Source organism: Myodes glareolus, chromosome 8, assembly GCF_982192425.1.
Source record: "Myodes glareolus chromosome 8, mMyoGla1.1, whole genome shotgun sequence".
In the NCBI taxonomy this organism is placed as follows: domain Eukaryota; kingdom Metazoa; phylum Chordata; class Mammalia; order Rodentia; family Cricetidae; genus Myodes; species Myodes glareolus.
The window spans coordinates 8,190,783-8,208,029 of record NC_142033.1 but is presented as its reverse complement, the minus strand read 5'-3'; the positions used below and the strand labels follow the sequence as shown (position 1 = coordinate 8,208,029).

The 17,247-nt window shown below is 49.6% G+C and overlaps 1 protein-coding gene across 1 annotated transcript; it reads right to left on the bottom strand.

Annotated features, from left to right (window-relative positions):
* Window positions 1–8,034: 8,034 nt before the first annotated feature.
* Window positions 8,035–12,741, bottom strand: Nkx6-1 (NK6 homeobox 1). The gene is made up of 3 exons (XM_048427891.3): window positions 12,072–12,741; window positions 10,388–10,560; window positions 8,035–8,342 (listed from the first exon to the last, which is right to left on the bottom strand). The coding sequence occupies exons 1-3, from the start codon at window positions 12,739–12,741 to the stop codon at window positions 8,091–8,093; spliced, it is 1,095 nt and encodes a 364-aa protein (XP_048283848.2). The 3' UTR covers window positions 8,035–8,090.
* Window positions 12,742–17,247: the final 4,506 nt, after the last annotated feature.

Genomic DNA, 17,247 nt, shown 5'->3' with positions numbered 1-17,247 from the left:
AGACCCATAGCCCTGGCTCTCAAGAGAAAGGTAAGGGCATAGGGAACTTCCAAACACTGAGTTCCCAACTTAAAAGTGCAGGGTGTGTGTGTGTGTGTGTGTGTGTGTGTGTGTGTGTGTGTGTGTGTGTGTGTTTCCTGGCATCTAATAAAGCAAAGGAAAAATGGAAGTGTGTCTTTGGTCTCTTCCTATGGGGAGAAACAATACAGACAAACAGGACACAAAGCTGTCTGCTTCTTTCCATGTCTAAGGTCTCATAATGGAACCATGGTATCCTATACAAAGCCAAACGACATGCCATATTAAAGAAAGTAATGTTATTAAGTTTCTCAAACTTGAGGGGGCTACTTTTATAGTAAGATAATTGTGCAGGGAAAGAAAGGGAAGGTTACTGAAGTCACATGACTTACCTGGGATAAAGTTGGGATGATGCAGAAGTTAAAGCATTTACTCTTGCATGGGACTGGGGTTTGGTTCCCAGCACTGACTCAGGTGTCATACAATCAACTCCAGTTCCAGGGGATCTGATGCCATCTTCTGGCCTCCATATACCTGGCCACACATATACTCAGGCACATACACCTAAAATAAATTCATCTTTTTTTTTTCAAAAAGTGAGAAAAAAGAAATAAAGATTCCTAGGACTCAGATACTGTTTAGTAAAATTAAGCGGTACTGCCTGTTTATTTTACAGGGTCCTTCTGAAGTGTATTCAAACAGTTTTAGGTGTCCAGGAAAGATGCCCCAAGTCTTTTCGTTTGGTATATTACTTCTTATCCGAAGAACAAAAATAGATCTGTTAGATGCTTAGTTATCTGTGCTATATAACAAATGACCCCAAAGTTCCCGGACTAAAACAGCAAACCTTTATTACTGACATATTCTCTGTAGGTCAGAGATCCAGTGTGCTGACTGACTCTGACTCGGAAACTCAAAGAAGGCAGCCTTCAAGAGGGTGGCTCTCCCTGGGCTGGAGGGTCTGCCTCCAGACTCTACTCTTTGGTAATTAGGATTTATAAACCGGGCAATGGTGGTGCACACCTTTAATCCCAGCACTCAGGAGGCAGAGGCAGGCAAATCTCTGTGAGTTCACAGCCAGCCTGATCTACAAGAACTAGTTCGAGGACAGGCTCCAAAGCTACAGAGAAACTCTCAAAAAACCAAAAATAAAAAAATAAAAATAATGTAAAATAAATAAATAAATAAATTAGACCTTAGATGGTCTTAACTCTAGGCTAAAGATGAAACTCGGTTGACAGCGTTCTTGCCTGCCATGCGGCAGTCCTGGGTTTGGTCCCCAGCATTACATAAAACAATGTGTGGTAGTGCTGATCTGTATTCCCAACACCAGGAAGAGGAAGAAGAATCAGGTTAAAGCACATGAGATCCTGCTCCTACTCCTGACCCTGTGCACCTCTCAATGGAGTTGTCTAAGTAATGACAAGAGGCCACTGACTTCCCCAAGGCAGGGATCAAAGGCAGAACAAGCCATATTCTCTAACCAACATGATGCCCTCACCCAAGTCCAGAAAGATCAGGCTCTATTTTCTAAAGGAAGGACTATCCCAGAGTTTTTGGAAATCCTTTAAGGACACCTCAGCTCGCTGCACTTTACATGTCACATGAAGGAAAACAAACCTTGTCCTCAAGACTGGTTTCACTTCCATCTTATGATTGCTCCTGGACCGGGTATCTATCCTGCATTGGAGCTGAAAGTAACCTTGGACAGGCTTTTCTTGATGCTACAGCAGCTGCTTCCCATGATGAAGATGATAAATGTTTGGCTCCCACAGCTTACCTGTGTCACACCTGTTCTCAGGTAGGACTCTGTTCTCAGGGTGACATATAAACTGACAGGTTCCGTTCTCTCTACAACCCTAAGAGGGCAATGCAGTTGACATATCTACTGTGCAGAACACCGGGGCCACAGGGAAGGCACAACTCACTTAACCAAAACTGCACAGCCAATCAGGGGTGCTGGTGTTGAGATTCAGCCCAAGCCTGGCTATCACACACTGTATGATCTTGTGATTGTGGCAAAGATAAAAGGAGTTCCCAGGAACTCCCATTCCCTTGAGATCATTGGATTTGAGGAGAAAGCTTGACCAGCCCTTGTAGATCCAGTGATGACCCAGGAAGAGGAGGTCTACAAAATAGTTTTCAAGAGCTTAACCAAGGTCGAGAAGCAAGGTCAAAGCTGCAGTGGCCCCTGGAGATGACTGCGAACTGTACCAATGTATGGGGCACGGAAACTCCTCCCGAGCCTATGCTTGGAGATGACTGCAGCCATCCTATGCCCTGTGGGAATAACTAAGAGAACTGATCCCAGGAGCCTTAACTTTCTCTGTGTAATACAAGGAAATTTGTCCCCCAAAATCTGACTTTTTTATGATTTATATACCCCGACCAATTAAAAACCTGAGCACAGAGGTGAAAGGAACTTTGGCTTTCTTACTGAACTGCCTCCATCTGCCAAATAGTGCAATTATTCCTCGATATGTCTTTTGGTTACCCCCAAGGAAGATAACAGCATTAGCAATAGAAAGTACTAGAGATCCTCTATAACAATAACATGCACCTATTCAAACTGCATGGTAGAAAACTCCCCCTTACAATGTAGAAGGATCCATCTTTGAGTATATCCTTATATGCTGAACCAGTCCTTTTTTTTCCCAAAAAAGACATTGAGACTGTAAAAGAGACTTCTGCTTCAGGTTGGCTGGAATAGATACCAAACACCTTGGGAAAGTTATACTTTCCAACATTTCTAATGTGTTACTCCATAGTAGCGTCTGCTCCGGGGGCCTCGGAACAAGTGGTACACATCTAGACAGCTAATCTTCCAGTCACTGGGTTTAGATGGGAAAGAAGGCTAGAGAATGAGCTTAGACACTAAGACCAACTCTCCAGTTTGTGGAACACCTCCAAAACAGTTACAGAGAAATGCCCCTAACCCTTTAGTCACACTGGTCACACACCCTGGTCACACACTCCCTCCTCTCCATGAACCTTCCCTTAATAAATGGGAGGGATTGTGGTGCTGTGTTTTAAGAGGATCTAGTTGGGTCTGGTAGCAGGGGCCGCCATCCCAGGATCCCTGAGGAGGGGCAGGAGAATCTCCAGTTTGAGGCCAGCAGGAGAAGGTCTCAGAAAGGAAGAAAAGGGCAGGGGAGAGGAAGGAGAAGGAAGGGGGGGCTAGAAGGAGAGAAGAAGGGAAATTGGGGGAGAAAAGCGAAAGAAACAAATAGGGAAGAGGAGTACAGAGAAGGGAAGGCAAAGGAGAAAGAGGAGGGGAGGGGAAAGAAGAAATGGAGGGAGGAAGAGGGGAAGGGAGGGGAAACTTCCGTTATCCCAGGGAAGACAACTAGGTCTCCGAAGTAGCTGTCTAAAGGCTGCAGAACAAAATAGCACTTTCCTAAGGAGGGGGCACTGAAGAACTGATTCTGAAAAGAAAAGGTGGTCCTGAGGGCGGGGGGAGCATTCCCTGTACATCTGTCTGTGTGTGGTAAAGGGGGAAGGGTGTTGAAAGCAGAGAAAGCTGTTCAAATTAGCCTAAGATGGAGTTTATAGATGAAATCAACACTTACCTCTGTTGTTGCTACACCATCTCATTGTTGAAGATTAACAAAGGAGCCACTGTCTCTTTAAGCTATTCAGTGCTAGGAGTTCCCAAGAGGAATCTCTCTCTCTCTCTCTCTCTCTCTCTCTCTCTCTCTCTCTCTCTCTCTCTCTGTGTGTGTGTGTGTGTGTGTGTGTGTGTGTGTGTGTGTGTGTGTGCATTCCTAGTCCCCTCCACCAACTTGAATGGGAGGGAGACCTCCCCAAGTTAGTGTTGGCTTACCATTCTCATCTCTTGACCCTAGAGAGCAGAAGATTTCAAAGACACCCTTTGCTTCTAACATAGAACATACAGTATGTCCAAAGAGAGCAGGGCTCCAGAACAAACCTCCTGCCCTTGGAGTCCTCTCTCTTCCCACTGTCCTCAATAAGAAAAAGAAAAGTAGATTAAGATGCTCTCAAACTTGGAAACATGTCCAACACCCCCACCCCCAGCTTCTGGAAGGAAAGCATATGGGCTTGATTTCAGAATCCTGAATGTAACCCAAAGGGAAAATTAATCACTACATAGGAAAATTGAGCTTGTATGGAAGAGAACTGAGCAAGAACAGCAAATCCAGGACATGACTTGTTCCCTTCCACTGCAGGCCCCCAAACCTCAACCAGCCTCCTCACTGACTTCCTTTTTAGGAAAAGAAACACACACAACAAAAATCAAAACACTGTACTCTCCCTTTCTTGCGTGCATGCGTGTGTGTGTGTGTGTGTGTGTGTGTGTGTGTGTGTGCCCGCGCACACACACTTCACTTTTTGTACTTGTAAAAGCAGTGGTCTATCAAATCCCTTGGAACTTTTTTTGGCTTTCAGTCATGGATCTCTAGCTGTGAAGGCTGGCGGCCCATCAGGTGCTCATGGTTGTTAATACCACAGCATTTTAAAGCAGAAATGAAAAGCAAAACAAAATGAAAAACCAAAGGACTCTTCTCCTTAGCTGCTTGTACTGGAAATGTGCTTCCTCAGTTTCCCCACCACATCAACTCTCAGGCAGAATTATCTTTTTGTATACACACAGAAAGAAACCAAACCAACCCAGACAAAGGGAAGCAGAGGAGGCACCCTCCACCCAGTTCCCCCTTCCTACCAGCTGTACAGGCTGGTGTTAACCCGTGGCCAGCTGGAGTTTGGTGTGGAAGTAAATTAACTGGAAACCTCAAGTCACTGCTGCAGTCAACTGGAAAAAAAAAGGTGGGTGTCAGTGCAGCCAGGCCCCAGAGCCCAGGACCACCAGCTCAGGTCCCTGCAGAGCCTCTTGCCACCGCTTCCAACTTAAAGGGTTGGGTACAGTGGAGGCTACATTTAAAGACGCCAAGCACAGAGAGAATTGTGACAAGACCTCTCGACAAGTCCAACCTGAAATAAACACTGTCAGCCTTCAAATGATTCACTTCCTGAGAAACACATTAAGTCTTACTCAAGTTTTCTATGACTCCTATTATTGTATTGTTTCTCCAACTATGAATTATTGTTATCATTATCCAGAAACAATGTTTTAATTGCAGTGTAAATTTTTATTTCCTTTTGCTTCCTAGCTTTTTCATGCAGCAGAGAGGTTAAAAGTTGACAAGAGTACAGTGGGAAACGGATTTTTATGTTTTTCAATAAAGTGTCATTGAAAATAGCAAATGTGTTTGTTCCCTTTCTCAAAAACCGTGAAGAAGAAGGACAGAGAGGGAAAGAGGGGAAAAGGGAGGGAGGGAGGGAGGGAGGGAGGGAGGGAGGAAGGGAGGGAAGAAGAAGGAGGGAGGAAGGAAGGGAGGGAGGAAGAGGGAGGGAGGGAAGGAGGGAGGGAAACTGACAAAGAGGGAAATAATTGAAAGGCTGGAGAGAGATAGTAAAATACTGAAAAGGGAGAGAAGAGGGAAAGAAAGGATGAAGAAAACGAGAAAACGGAATGGAGAAGAGGGTGGTTTTTTGCCTGTTCACAGTTAGCCTTAACCAGCTACCAGCCCTGCAGAGTAAAGCATTCTTGGCAATCCAGCTGCCTTCTATAGGATGAATACCTCAGTCTTGCTAAGAACACAGAAACCAAAATGCATTCGAAACTTCTGAAGAACTTTGCAAACTGGAGACAGTAACAGTTGGGTGATTTCCTTCCTTCTTTTCCAATGAACCGTGTCATCAGGAATATACATCACAGTTGGCCAGATGGTGTGGCACAGGCCTTTAATTCCAGCACTTGGGAGGCAGAGGCAGGCGGATCTCTGTGAGACCAGTATGGTCTACAGACTGAGTTCCAGGACAACCAGGGCTACATCTTGAAAAACCGAAAACCAGGAGGGAATATACACCCCAAGGATTACCATTAGCCATTCCAACTTCTGGGGAGAAAGCCATGTTTTTCAAATCTGCATTCTCTAGAAAATCAAACAGTTCTCACACTTGCTTTCCCTGAAGTAAAGAATAGGGGTACCACTGATCTGCCTTTCTCTGGACACAGGCTCATTAATCTACATCACGAAGGAGAAACTACATCTCCCTGGACCTGTAACTGAGTGTCTGAAAACAAAACAATAGCTAATTACGCCCATACCCACCCAAGGTCCCAATACAGTAACTGCCCCGCCCCCAGTGCCCTGGATCAACCTATTTCTCACTGAAGACGCTTGGGGCACTGTGTCTGTAATTCTAAAGGCTGCCAGGCCACATCATTTAAAAAGATACTTTCTTTCCGTTCTCTGTCCTGTTTGGGGAATTCGGGGCTCCTGACTTTTCTGCATTGTGCTAGGTAACTACTGCAGTCGGGCAGCTAGCACCCTGTTCTCCCTAAGTTGATTGAATCAGAGGTTGCCTGAGGAACTGCATCCATACAAGGAAATGAGGTCTTCCTAGATTCCCCAGAGGCTTCCTGGAAAAAGGGGGAAAATAAGGGAAAAAATTAGGAGAGAAATTACAAGCATCCGCTAGACAGTTGCAGGAAGCTCTGATAAGAGGACAGTCTCTCCATCCTTCCATACCAGGGGGTAGGTGTGATTCCTTCAAAGAACAGATGATGGAGATGGTGAAGATGCTGCTGCTGCTGCTGCTGCTGCTGCTGCTGCTGGTGATGGTGGGGATGAGGAGGAGGATGAGGAGGAGGAGGGGGGAGGAGGAGCTATTTTACCCAGGACGCCTACCTAACCCTTTTTTGTGGTTTTGACTTCTATTTGAAATCACTGATGAGGCCAGGTGATCTGCACCCGTTCATTCAAGGCAACAGACATATTCAAACTATTTTTTGTTGCTGTTTTTAATTAGATTTATCCTTCAAAACAGAAAGTGCATTACATTTCATGGGTCTCGCAAAGGGGCTGCCTTTTCTTTACAAACCGAATTCCGTATAAATTAATAAATGTTAAAGAGGCTAATATGTCATTGTTATTAGCTTAAAAGAAAACAATTTACATATTCTATAGTATTCTTATAATACAAAACACTTCGGATTGGGTTGCAGCAACTAAATGGAATTTTCGTGTTCTGACCCAGAGAGCTTGCACCAATTCCCAACATCTACTTTTACGCATTTTTTATCAGAAAGGAGTTAAATTAAATACAAGATATTGTAGCCCCTCCCTCCCCAATATTTTCTTTAAATCACTAATAAATAGCAACAAACGACTGTGCAATTTCGGAAGGGAACCCAGAAGTTGGTGTGAGAAGCTTGTGGGTTCTGCAATTTCAAGTCCTGGGGCGGGCTGCAGAGCGGGGAGGACTTGGGGGCTGCCCTGGGGCCCAGCGAGGTCTGCCGATCCCGACAGAACTGGTGAAGGGGAAAAGCCATTTGGAAAGATCCAGAGGCGTAAGGGGAGTGAGTAGGGAGGTGTCTGGGAAGGGCAACGACATTTTTTCCCCTACATTCCCAACTTAAAATGAAAGCCGGCCAAGTGGTGTGTTAGGTCTTAAAACCAACGGAAGGAAACGTCCATCTCTTTATACTAAATTTCAAAAAGCATTTTACATTTTAAATATTCACAATAAAGTAACTTCTAGTCAGTGTGACTCACGATTTATTTACATAGAGCCTTCAACAGGTTACTTAGTGGGTTGAGCAGTTGTGGGCCGCAGGAGCATCTCTTTTTCCCTAGGAGGCGGACGCCCTGGGTGGCTCGGAGATTCCCACCAGGCTTTGACTGTCGACTCTTCAGAAACACGACCTGGAGCTCAGCGACCGCAGAGCCAGGGACCGAACCTGGATGAGGGTGGTGTGGGGGGGGGGGCGATGCTGACGTCGCGGGTGGGAAGGGTCCTGGGAAGCCGTGGGGTTGCGGGTTCGGCTGCGGGGTCTTTTTTTGTTTTTTTGTTTTTGCGCAGTACACTCGGCGGGCTCCCTTCCTTCTCATCAACGCGCCGTCCTACCCTCAGCCCCCGCCACAATTTCTAGGTTAAAAAAATAGATATGTACATCTTAGAAAATAGTAAAGGCCCGGGGAGCAGCCGGGGTGCTGGGGCCCGGGCGACCGGCTGAGCGGCACGGATCCCGGCGCTGCGGGCGGCGCTCAGGATGAGCCCTCGGCCTCCGACGCGTGCAGCAGGAGGCCGCCGCTGCTCGACTTGTGCTTTTTCAGCAGCTGCGTGATTTTCTCGTCGTCAGAGTTCGGGTCCAGAGGCTTGTTGTAATCGTCGTCGTCCTCCTCGTTCTCCGAAGTCCCCTTGAGCCGCTCGGTCTCCGAGTCCTGTTTCTTCTTGGCCGTGGCCATCTCGGCCGCGTGCTTCTTCCTCCACTTGGTCCGGCGGTTCTGGAACCAGACCTGAGAGAGAGCAGGAGGCGGGAGGCAGAGCCGGGAAGAGGGTGATTGAGCGCTGGAAGACCCAGGCTCCCACCTCCTCACCCTCCCTTGCGGGCCCCCGAGGTCCAGGCGTCAAAGTCAGTCTGGTGGCCTCACTAACCCACCGCCGTTGCCATAGCGATAGTAACACAAGAGCATTGAGGCCGGTCGTAAGCCATTTCTCCGAAAGAGTGAAAGCAAGACTTGGAGTTGCCCTAAAAATAAACTTGCTTTTCCTACGTTCCAGCTAGAAACGGAAAACTTCCTTAGTATTCCGATAGTAGTGGATTTTAGTCCTTAATTCTATCCGTAGATTAAGAAGTTTCAAACCACTACAGTGTTGTGTGATTTGTACTGAAGAGCACAGTATTAAATCCAATTATCTCCACTGTGTTTCTCACTTTTGAACACCTGACTGCTCACTTATCAGAGGCCTGAATCCTCACTAACTTCGCTGGTCAATCCTCCTCTCTTCTCCACAACACTTAAGATGCGTGAAACAAAGTTTTCTGATAAAATGGCAACTTCAGTTCACACATAGCAACCAACACAGGCACATGAAAATATTTAACAGCTCAGTGCTGAGTTTCTTTACCCACCCTCAATGTTGTTCATAAAACTAATATTATTACCATTAACTATTTTTAAATGGAAAAGTTGCCGGCTACATTTTTTTTAATTATGATCTTGCCTCGTCTTTCAAACCTTAGTGTAATACTGCTCCTGTCTAAGATAGTCATTTGCAATACGAATATGTTCAACCTGTTCATGTTTGACATGGACTGACACATGTATTTTAATCTTTACAATCCGGGTAAAAAAACAATCAGTTTTCCGAACATGTTGAACTGTTCTCATTGTATGCCTCTCATCTGTTATTTATTTTATCCAGGGAATTAGAACTCTTAAGAAAAGTGATTTTCTTTATACTGCTATAGTAATTCATTTCTGGCCATACGGACGTATTTATGGTGGCAAACGAAGACCTCCAGATAAAGGTGGTAAGCTCTCTAGCCACCCACTGCAAAAAATAATTTCGAATGTGATGGTTTTCTAATGGCCACGTGAAAAAAAATCTCAATTGAAATATATTGTAAGATGCTTGCCTAGCAGGGAAATAAACTCTAAGTAGCTCAATGATGTGACTTCTTAATGAGAAACAATATAACTAAAGAAAGCAGACCCCCCCCACACCCCCTAAAGAAACAAACGCAACAAACTGAAATGGACAAAGAGAACACAGAAAGCCAGAAAACCATCCATTGAATTTACACAGCCGGTTCAATCCCTTTACTTTCAGGGACAGATTTCTAAAATTTGATTTCCTAGATATGAAGTACACAACTCAATTATAGCCAGAGTGACATCTCACTTGGAAATTGTCATAAACTGCAGTATCTTAATTCTGCAGGTAAACTTGCTTTTAAGAGAGTTCAACCCTAAAATGCACTAAAAATCTTGCCAGCTCATTTGGAAAATGACTATTCCAAAGCGATGGTATTCGTCTAAGCCAAAGCAAGTTATCAGTGCTACATTCTTCTGAATTCATTTCCCTTTAACCTACAAATTAATATAGCACTGCAATTAATATAGCTGCTCCCCGTTAGGAAATTATATATCTAGTGGGGCCTGACTTGACTAACAGAAACTTGAGTGTCTTTACAAATAAAACAAATCAAGCTTTCTAATCGGCTCGATCTGTGCTCGGGGATATCTCCTCAGTGCTTTTATTCTCTGCTAAGGGCGAGTTCCCCCAGCACTGGCTGCAGTCTAGATTAGCCTAATTTCTAAGGCGGGGACTTGACCCCTTTTGTTCATCAACAGGGCCCCAGGGCCCCAACCCTCTCGTCCGCTCCCCACTTCTCCCTAGGCTCCCCAGAGCGCACCCCACCTCCACCAGAATTGTCAGTTTGGGGAGGGGGGAAATACAGGCGCGTGCGTATGAACACAAACACACACACGGGGTGGGGGGCGCACACACGCACGTTCGAGAACGCTGTCCCTGGAAGTGTCAAAGGTCCACTCACCTTGACCTGACTCTCCGTCATCCCCAAAGAATAGGCCAAGCGAGCTCTCTCTGGCCCCGCCAGGTACTTCGTTTGTTCGAAGGTCTTCTCCAGAGCGAAGATCTGTTGGCCAGAGAACGTGGGTCTGGTGTGTTTTCTCTTCCCATCTTTGTCCAACAAAATGGATCCCTGATCTGCAAGAACCGATATCATAATCAGAGAGGGACGAGGCAACCAGTTACGGTGCTTCATGGAGGAGTGGGAGCAAGATGAGAATTAGCAAAGTTAGGCGCAGTCGCTTGTCCGTGGTCTGCGCCAGAGGCGCACTCCGAGCTTCCTTGGGCCGGCTTCTGCTCACTACTTTTGTCGAAGCCAGGTGCAGTTGGGGCAGCAGTAAATATTTTACGCTTAACCACGGTGCCAAATAACTAGGGAGGCCGCTGCTAAAGAGTGCAGAGCTGAAATGGGACACCACCCCCTTAAACTAAGCAGGAATGCACGAGAAAGGTCGCCCTGGCCTCCCGGGTTAGTCTCTGCGCCCGGAAGAGAAGTAGTTTGGTACGAAGGTAATTGATTTTTCCCTAACCTGTGTTGGGCAACAAAAGGCTCCTTGTGTTTTGCACAATTGAGAGCTAACTGGTCCTTCTTCTGAGGCCCCTGTGGGCTGGAGGAAGAGAACGAAGGAGGGGGGAACCCCAGCTTATGGCGATCCCTACAATCAACACTGATACACGTCCCCAACACCCCAATAGCCCTAAGGAGTCACCTTCCCAAGAGAGCCCCACTTGGTTTCCTCAGTAACTGAAGTTATTGCCACTAAGCCCCAAGTAAGGAGGCCCAGTGACTTGGACTAACTTCGGGGACTTGGTCACCATTAAAGAACAGAGTGAGAGAAGGATCTGAACCGGGCCCTGGACGCCATCTGGGGGCGAGGAGCCTTTTAGGAGCTGTGGCTCACTGGCCAGAAGCCTACCCAGATCTTGGGTCATCGAGGTGACCCAGACAAAGTCTTTGGGTGTTACGTTTTACTGCTGCGTCCTGTCACGGGTCATATTTCTCTCCCTCTCTTTTCTTGTGTTAAGCCTCTTCTTTGTACCCAGATCCAACTTGCCAAGGACCCTGGGATCCAGGAGTAGGGAGAGCCCAGGTCCCATTCTGGGAACCACCGGCCCCTCATCAGCAGGTTAACTGTGAACAAGTGTGCTGGGAGTGTGCGGGGAGACGACTAAAATGTGAGCTGGAGCGGCAGGGGAGAAGGTATGCATGCAAATGCCTGCTTTTCTTGGGACCGTGGATAGTTGTCCTGCCTACCCTCCTGGGTCTGCGGAAAACACGGGTCAGGCTCTGAAGGCCTGACTCTGGTTGGCTGGAAATAGCCAGAAAAACAGGAGTGCAGAAGCCTCTCCCTTCTCCCGCCGCTTTCCAACTCTGTAACCCAAAGTTGGTTCGTTTCAGGAGCAGCCCAGACAAAAACTCGCCCTCCGACACTTGCTCTCCCGCGGAGCCCAGGCCTGCCTGAGACTTGACGAACTCAGGAAATTTGGCATCCCTCCCTAGACGCCCGGGTCCAGGCAACAGCCTGCTATTCTAGCACTGCCAAACTACTGGGGTGTCCAGGAGGACCGACCCATCCGCGGGCACACTAGGTGCTGTGACCCGAAAGCAGGCATAGGAAACAGGGATCCGGGCCCGCGATAGTACTCACGGGGGGTACAGGCCAGGCGTGCATCCCTCCAAGGCGGGCTCTGCATCACCCCGGGCCAGAAGATGGGTGTCCTGCCCGGCAGCTCGGCCAGGGGCTTGGGGTACCGGCCCACGGCGGCCACGGCCGCAGCGCTGGGGCTGAAGTAGAGCCCGGGCGGTGGCGGCGGCGGGCTCAGGCTGCTGAAGCGGGGCAGGCCGGCCAGCAGCCCGGCGGGCGCAGAGGCGGCGGCGGCCGCCGCCGCAGCAGCAGCGGCTGCTGCAGCAGAGGCCGAGGTGGCGGAGGCGGACGAGGAGGAGGAGGAAGAGGACCCCGAGGGCGAGGCGGAAGGCAGGGCGGCCCCCGAGGCCACCGGCATGGAGGGCCGGCTCAGGATGTCGTTGATGCCATGCGGGGTGGCGGCCGAGAGCTGCTGCGGGGGGCTGCTCAGGGACGAGAGGCCCCCCGCGGCCGGGGGCTTCAAGCCGCCTGGATTGTGGGAGCCCAAAGGCGGGGAGGGCGACGAGGACGAGGAGGACGAGGAGGAAGAAGGGGGCCCAGTGGGCAGCGGTGGGTAGGCGGCGGGGTACAGCGGGGTCTTCATCTCGGCCATGCTGTGCAGGGCGGCCAGGGGCGGACTGCTGAGCAGGAACGCGCTCTGCCGGGGGCCCTCCATCGCCCCCACAGCTAACATCCCACAGCCAGGCCCGAACCCGCAGCCGCGCAGGCCGGTGGCCCCGCCGGGGCTCTGGAGAGCCCGATGCGCCGGGGGTGGGCTCGGCTCACTGGGATGCGACCGGCCGATGGAGCCGGGGTCGCGGGCGCCCGGAGCTGCTGTCCGAGCTGCGCAGCAGAAATGTTCAAGCACCCCGCTGGAGGCGGCGACGGGCGAGGGCCGCGGGAGTGCGGGCGGATTCGGCGCTGCCTTGGTTCGGAGAGTCCCGGACTTCGGTCCCAGGCGCTCGTCCCTCGTCCGCGGCTCAGGGGGCTCTACTTCTCTTCTCCACCCCCGCGGGAAATCACCAAAACAAGCCCGGGGCCGGGCCCTGAGAGTTTGCAACAACGCTGGAAGCCACCGAGCGTACACTTTGATGTAGGAGGGTGGGGGCTGGCTCGCCCGCTTTGGGGAGCTTCAAAGGGAGCCGCGTTCGCCCGGTGCGCGCCTCTAATCTCGCTGGGACTCTCAGCGCTCGCCACCTCTGCGCAGCTGATTCGCACTCGCCTCTCGCTCGGGGGACAGAGCGCAACCGGCCCGCGCGGGGATTGCGCCTGCCACGGCCGCGGGCCCGGAGCTACTGTGCCAGAAAGGGCAGTGTCACTGCTCCGGCGGCCTGGGGACTTGGCGCGCCCACGCGCCTGCTTCCCCTTTGGGCCGCGCGGCGCCCGAGTAGCGGTAACGGAAAGGATTAAAGAGGAAAAGAAAAAAAAGAAAAACCTAAGTGTGAAAAGTCTGACGGGTCGGTTCTCGCTCCGATCGTCCGTCCGCTTCTGCAAACCGGCCCGGAGACCCCCGCCCCACCCCACCCCCGGCGCCCTCTCTTGCTCTCACTCTCCGCCTTTCTCTCTCCTCTCTGGCATTTCTCCTTGGCTTTCCAGGCTTGGCTCTTCTAAACCCTGTCCTCTGGCCAAACTGACCCTCTCGCGGCTCTTCCCTTCTCTCCTCTCTCCCTCCGGGTCTGACAGTTCGGATGAAGCTCTCAAAGGTAATAAAACATTTGCACCCCTCCCTGCCGCTCTTTAGCTGGGGGACGCAAGGGAGGGGCGGTGGGGGGTCAAAATGAGAACTTTCAGGGACGTCACTCCGGGGCTGCTCGGCGGGGCGGGACTGAGGACCCGGGCGCAGGTCTGGGCGTAACCATCGTCTCCAATAGCGCTCAGCTTCTGCCTGGCCTCGCTCCTCGGGCACGCCCACTAGAGAGCGCCACATCCTCTGATTGGCTGAAATTAGGGAGCCGTAAGGCCGCGCCCTCCTAGTCCCCACCCCGGCGTCCCTTGGGCGGAGACAAGAGGGGAGGGACCTGGCAAGAAGAGTGTGGTTCCAGCCCCGGGCCAGAGGCCCTGCTCAATTAATTGTGCAAAATAAAATGGAAAAGGGGAGGAGGGAGCAGGAATGAAGAGGGTATTACTTTTTAAAGAGAGGAATAATGAAAAGCCAGCCCTTTTATGGAAAAGTAGTTTAAGTTCGTCCCTTCGCCCACATCAGTTCGCGTCATCCTCTCCCACTTCCCCCACCAGCTCTCGGCGCCTTACCTCGAATGGTGTCTGGACCCTTGCGAAAGAAACCGAGCTAATGGAGCAGGCAACCGGCGCATCCCAGGCCGGGTTCTTTCTTTAGAAGGGATTAATTAAAGGCCATCTGGGCTCTTGCAGAATTGTGTAAATTAATTTGTTGCTCCTTAAGCCTATAGATGTCCTTAATCCCCTCGCAGGCCTAAGGGTCATCCTTTCCCATCTTTCCTCCTCCTTCTCTTTTCTGTTCCTTCTCCATTTTGATTTTCATTCCTGAGCACCCCCCCCCCCCACACACACACACCGTTGTCACTTGACAGCGGGTCTCATTGCTCTAGGAACGAAATCAGCTTAATGAAAATATTTGTCTCTTGCGTGGTGTCCAAATCTAAGAGGAATGAGATGAATAATAATAATAAAATACTCCCTCTACTATTATTAGTTGGATTCACAGGAGGCAGAATGACTAAAATTCAGGCGGCAACTTTAGATACAGGAATACCTCCAGAAATGTTCGGTCAAATTCTCAACTCCGGGCTGCTGAGAAAGCTGGAGATGCCGGGACTTATAGGCTGGGATTGGGAGCAATAACTGGTCAGAGGGGCTTTGCTCCCTCTCACTGGTCTTCAAGTTCTCGCTAAGGTCTATCTTGAGGAATCAGGCAGTTAATGGACATGTGTGTGGGGGGGTATCACCACAGAGATCTGCATGAGGTTACTGAGTCAAAATTTAAGGCTCAGAAAACAAAAATAAATGCAACAAACGACCCAAGGAAAAAAAAAATTGAGCTGCACCAGGGAGTTTGAATGTCAAGGCGACTTTGTTAGTCCACGCAGGAGGCCTTAATCACCCCCTACCTTTCCACCCTTCCCCAAGCTTGAGTCTTCTACCGGGCATCAACCTGAGATTGCGTTTGAAATGTAAGAGCAAAGCCGAGCAGTTAATCATCCTTTGCCCCCTTCATTCACTCTCCGGGGATGATATTTGTCTTCCTCTATCTGTCCCACCTTTATTGACTTCAAGACTTGGTTAACGCCATCTTTTCGTAGACGTTAGGATCTGACCTAGGAACGGTGGGGTTCTGCATGGATGAGAGGTCTGTTAAGGGGCTGCCAGCCTCTCGCTTCCGAGGAGAGCTGAAGTGGACACTGTCTGCACTCCCACGCCCAGACAGACCGCCTCTGCGCCTAAACCCGAGACGAGCCGTCAGCCAAATTTGTAGAGAGACTTCAGAGGCGATGGTGGCGGTGCAGTCAGCGGTTCTGTTTCTGGCTTCCTCACAAACTTCTCCCACTCGGATCCAGCATTTCGGCGGTGGCATAAGGTCAGCCTGCACCCGAATCTTGGGCCTCCAGGGAATCTGCTCAGGTCCTCCGGGAAGAGCGTTCACAGGGACTAGGTAGGAACTGAGAAAACGAAGCTACAGTCTGGCAAGTTAGCCGCTCCAAAAGTGCCTATCCCTGTAGATACTGTAATACGCAAAGAGTTGGTAGTTTTAGAAACGATCATTTTTCTATTGAGAATTTAGTATCTGGTGTTGGGAAGGAAATGTTAAAAAGAGACTCGAAAGAAAGACAAAAGGTGAGAGAGGCACACAGATAGAGACAGAGAGAGAGAGAGAGAGAGAGAGAGGAGATGATCAACTCCAGTTTAACTGTACTTGCTAGTTGCAAAGCTGGGTTTGAAATGAAGAAGTTTCATCCGTTGATTCTGTAACTGTCATTCACGTCGTAGAAATTAAAGTAGTATGATTCTTAATTCTAGCAATAAAAGATTATAGGACCTGTGTCCCTGATCCCTGATGGGTGAATTCGGGTGCCCAAATCCTCCAGCAGCTTCGGCAGGCAGCGTATCTTCCGGATTCACTCTGCCAGCCTCTGAAGAAAGGCGGATGCCTCTAGCCAGGTTATGTCGTGGATCTGCCCCCAGCGTCCCAGGAGAGTGAGCTGCTCGGTTCATTCGGGTAGAGATCGCCTTGCCCTCAAGTGATCCACTCTGGCCCAGGTCCTGCCAGGCACTGCCTGGTGGGTTCCAAATACTCTTGGGACGAGACTTGGTTTTCCTTGGGGGACCTACCCGGGCCTCCAAGTTCTTATACCGACTTCCCACTAAAGCAGGTCTAAGCAATGGTCCCTGCTCTCCCCAACATTATGTTTCTATATGTATACAGCTATATATGGGGAGGACCAGACTGTGCTTGAAAGCGAATGATTTGCATTTTAATTAAAAATAAATGAAAGCTTTTGGCAAATCCGAAGTTGCAGGAAGGGTTCACAGGGCTGCCTCAGGAAGATGATCTGCCCCTGGACTTTGATCCTGGGGGACTGTGGCTCTCCGGTGCCCAGATTCCAGTTGCAGCCTACTCCTGGGGATTGCAGCTTGCCCGGATCCACGGGGCTCTGCATTCTCCCTTGACCTTTGACGCAGAGCGCCACACCACCGGCTGTTGATACTTCTGCTTTAAGAGAAAGGAGCCGTCATTAGATCCAGGTTGACACTGGGGATGAATGCGAATGAAACCTCAGCTAACTGTACCTAGGCTCCTCAAAGACACCAATGCCTCTGCCCTGATTATATTAGTGTCAAATGTCGGGATGCTCGAGGGTGGTGTAGAAAGGCTATTGTTACATAAAAAAAGGGGGCGGGAGATTATGTGATTCGGGCAAAACAAAACCAAACAAAAAACAAAACAAAACAAAAACAACATACACTAAACAACAAGAAGTCTCTTCGGAACCTGTTTTGTCGAACCCGCTGGAAGACTAACCATGCCACAACAGGAGTGGGGCCTTTTTGGGCTGAAAAAGAGAAAGATTAGTTTTAAAATAATGTTAACAAAATGAGCTAGTGGCTACAAAGAAATACAAGGAAGACACAAGAATGTCCCCAAACTGGCCCAGCCTGCTCTAGGGAACAAAAGGGGTGGGGGGAGGAACGTTAGTGGGTCTCTTTGCTGTTAAATGTTGTCAGG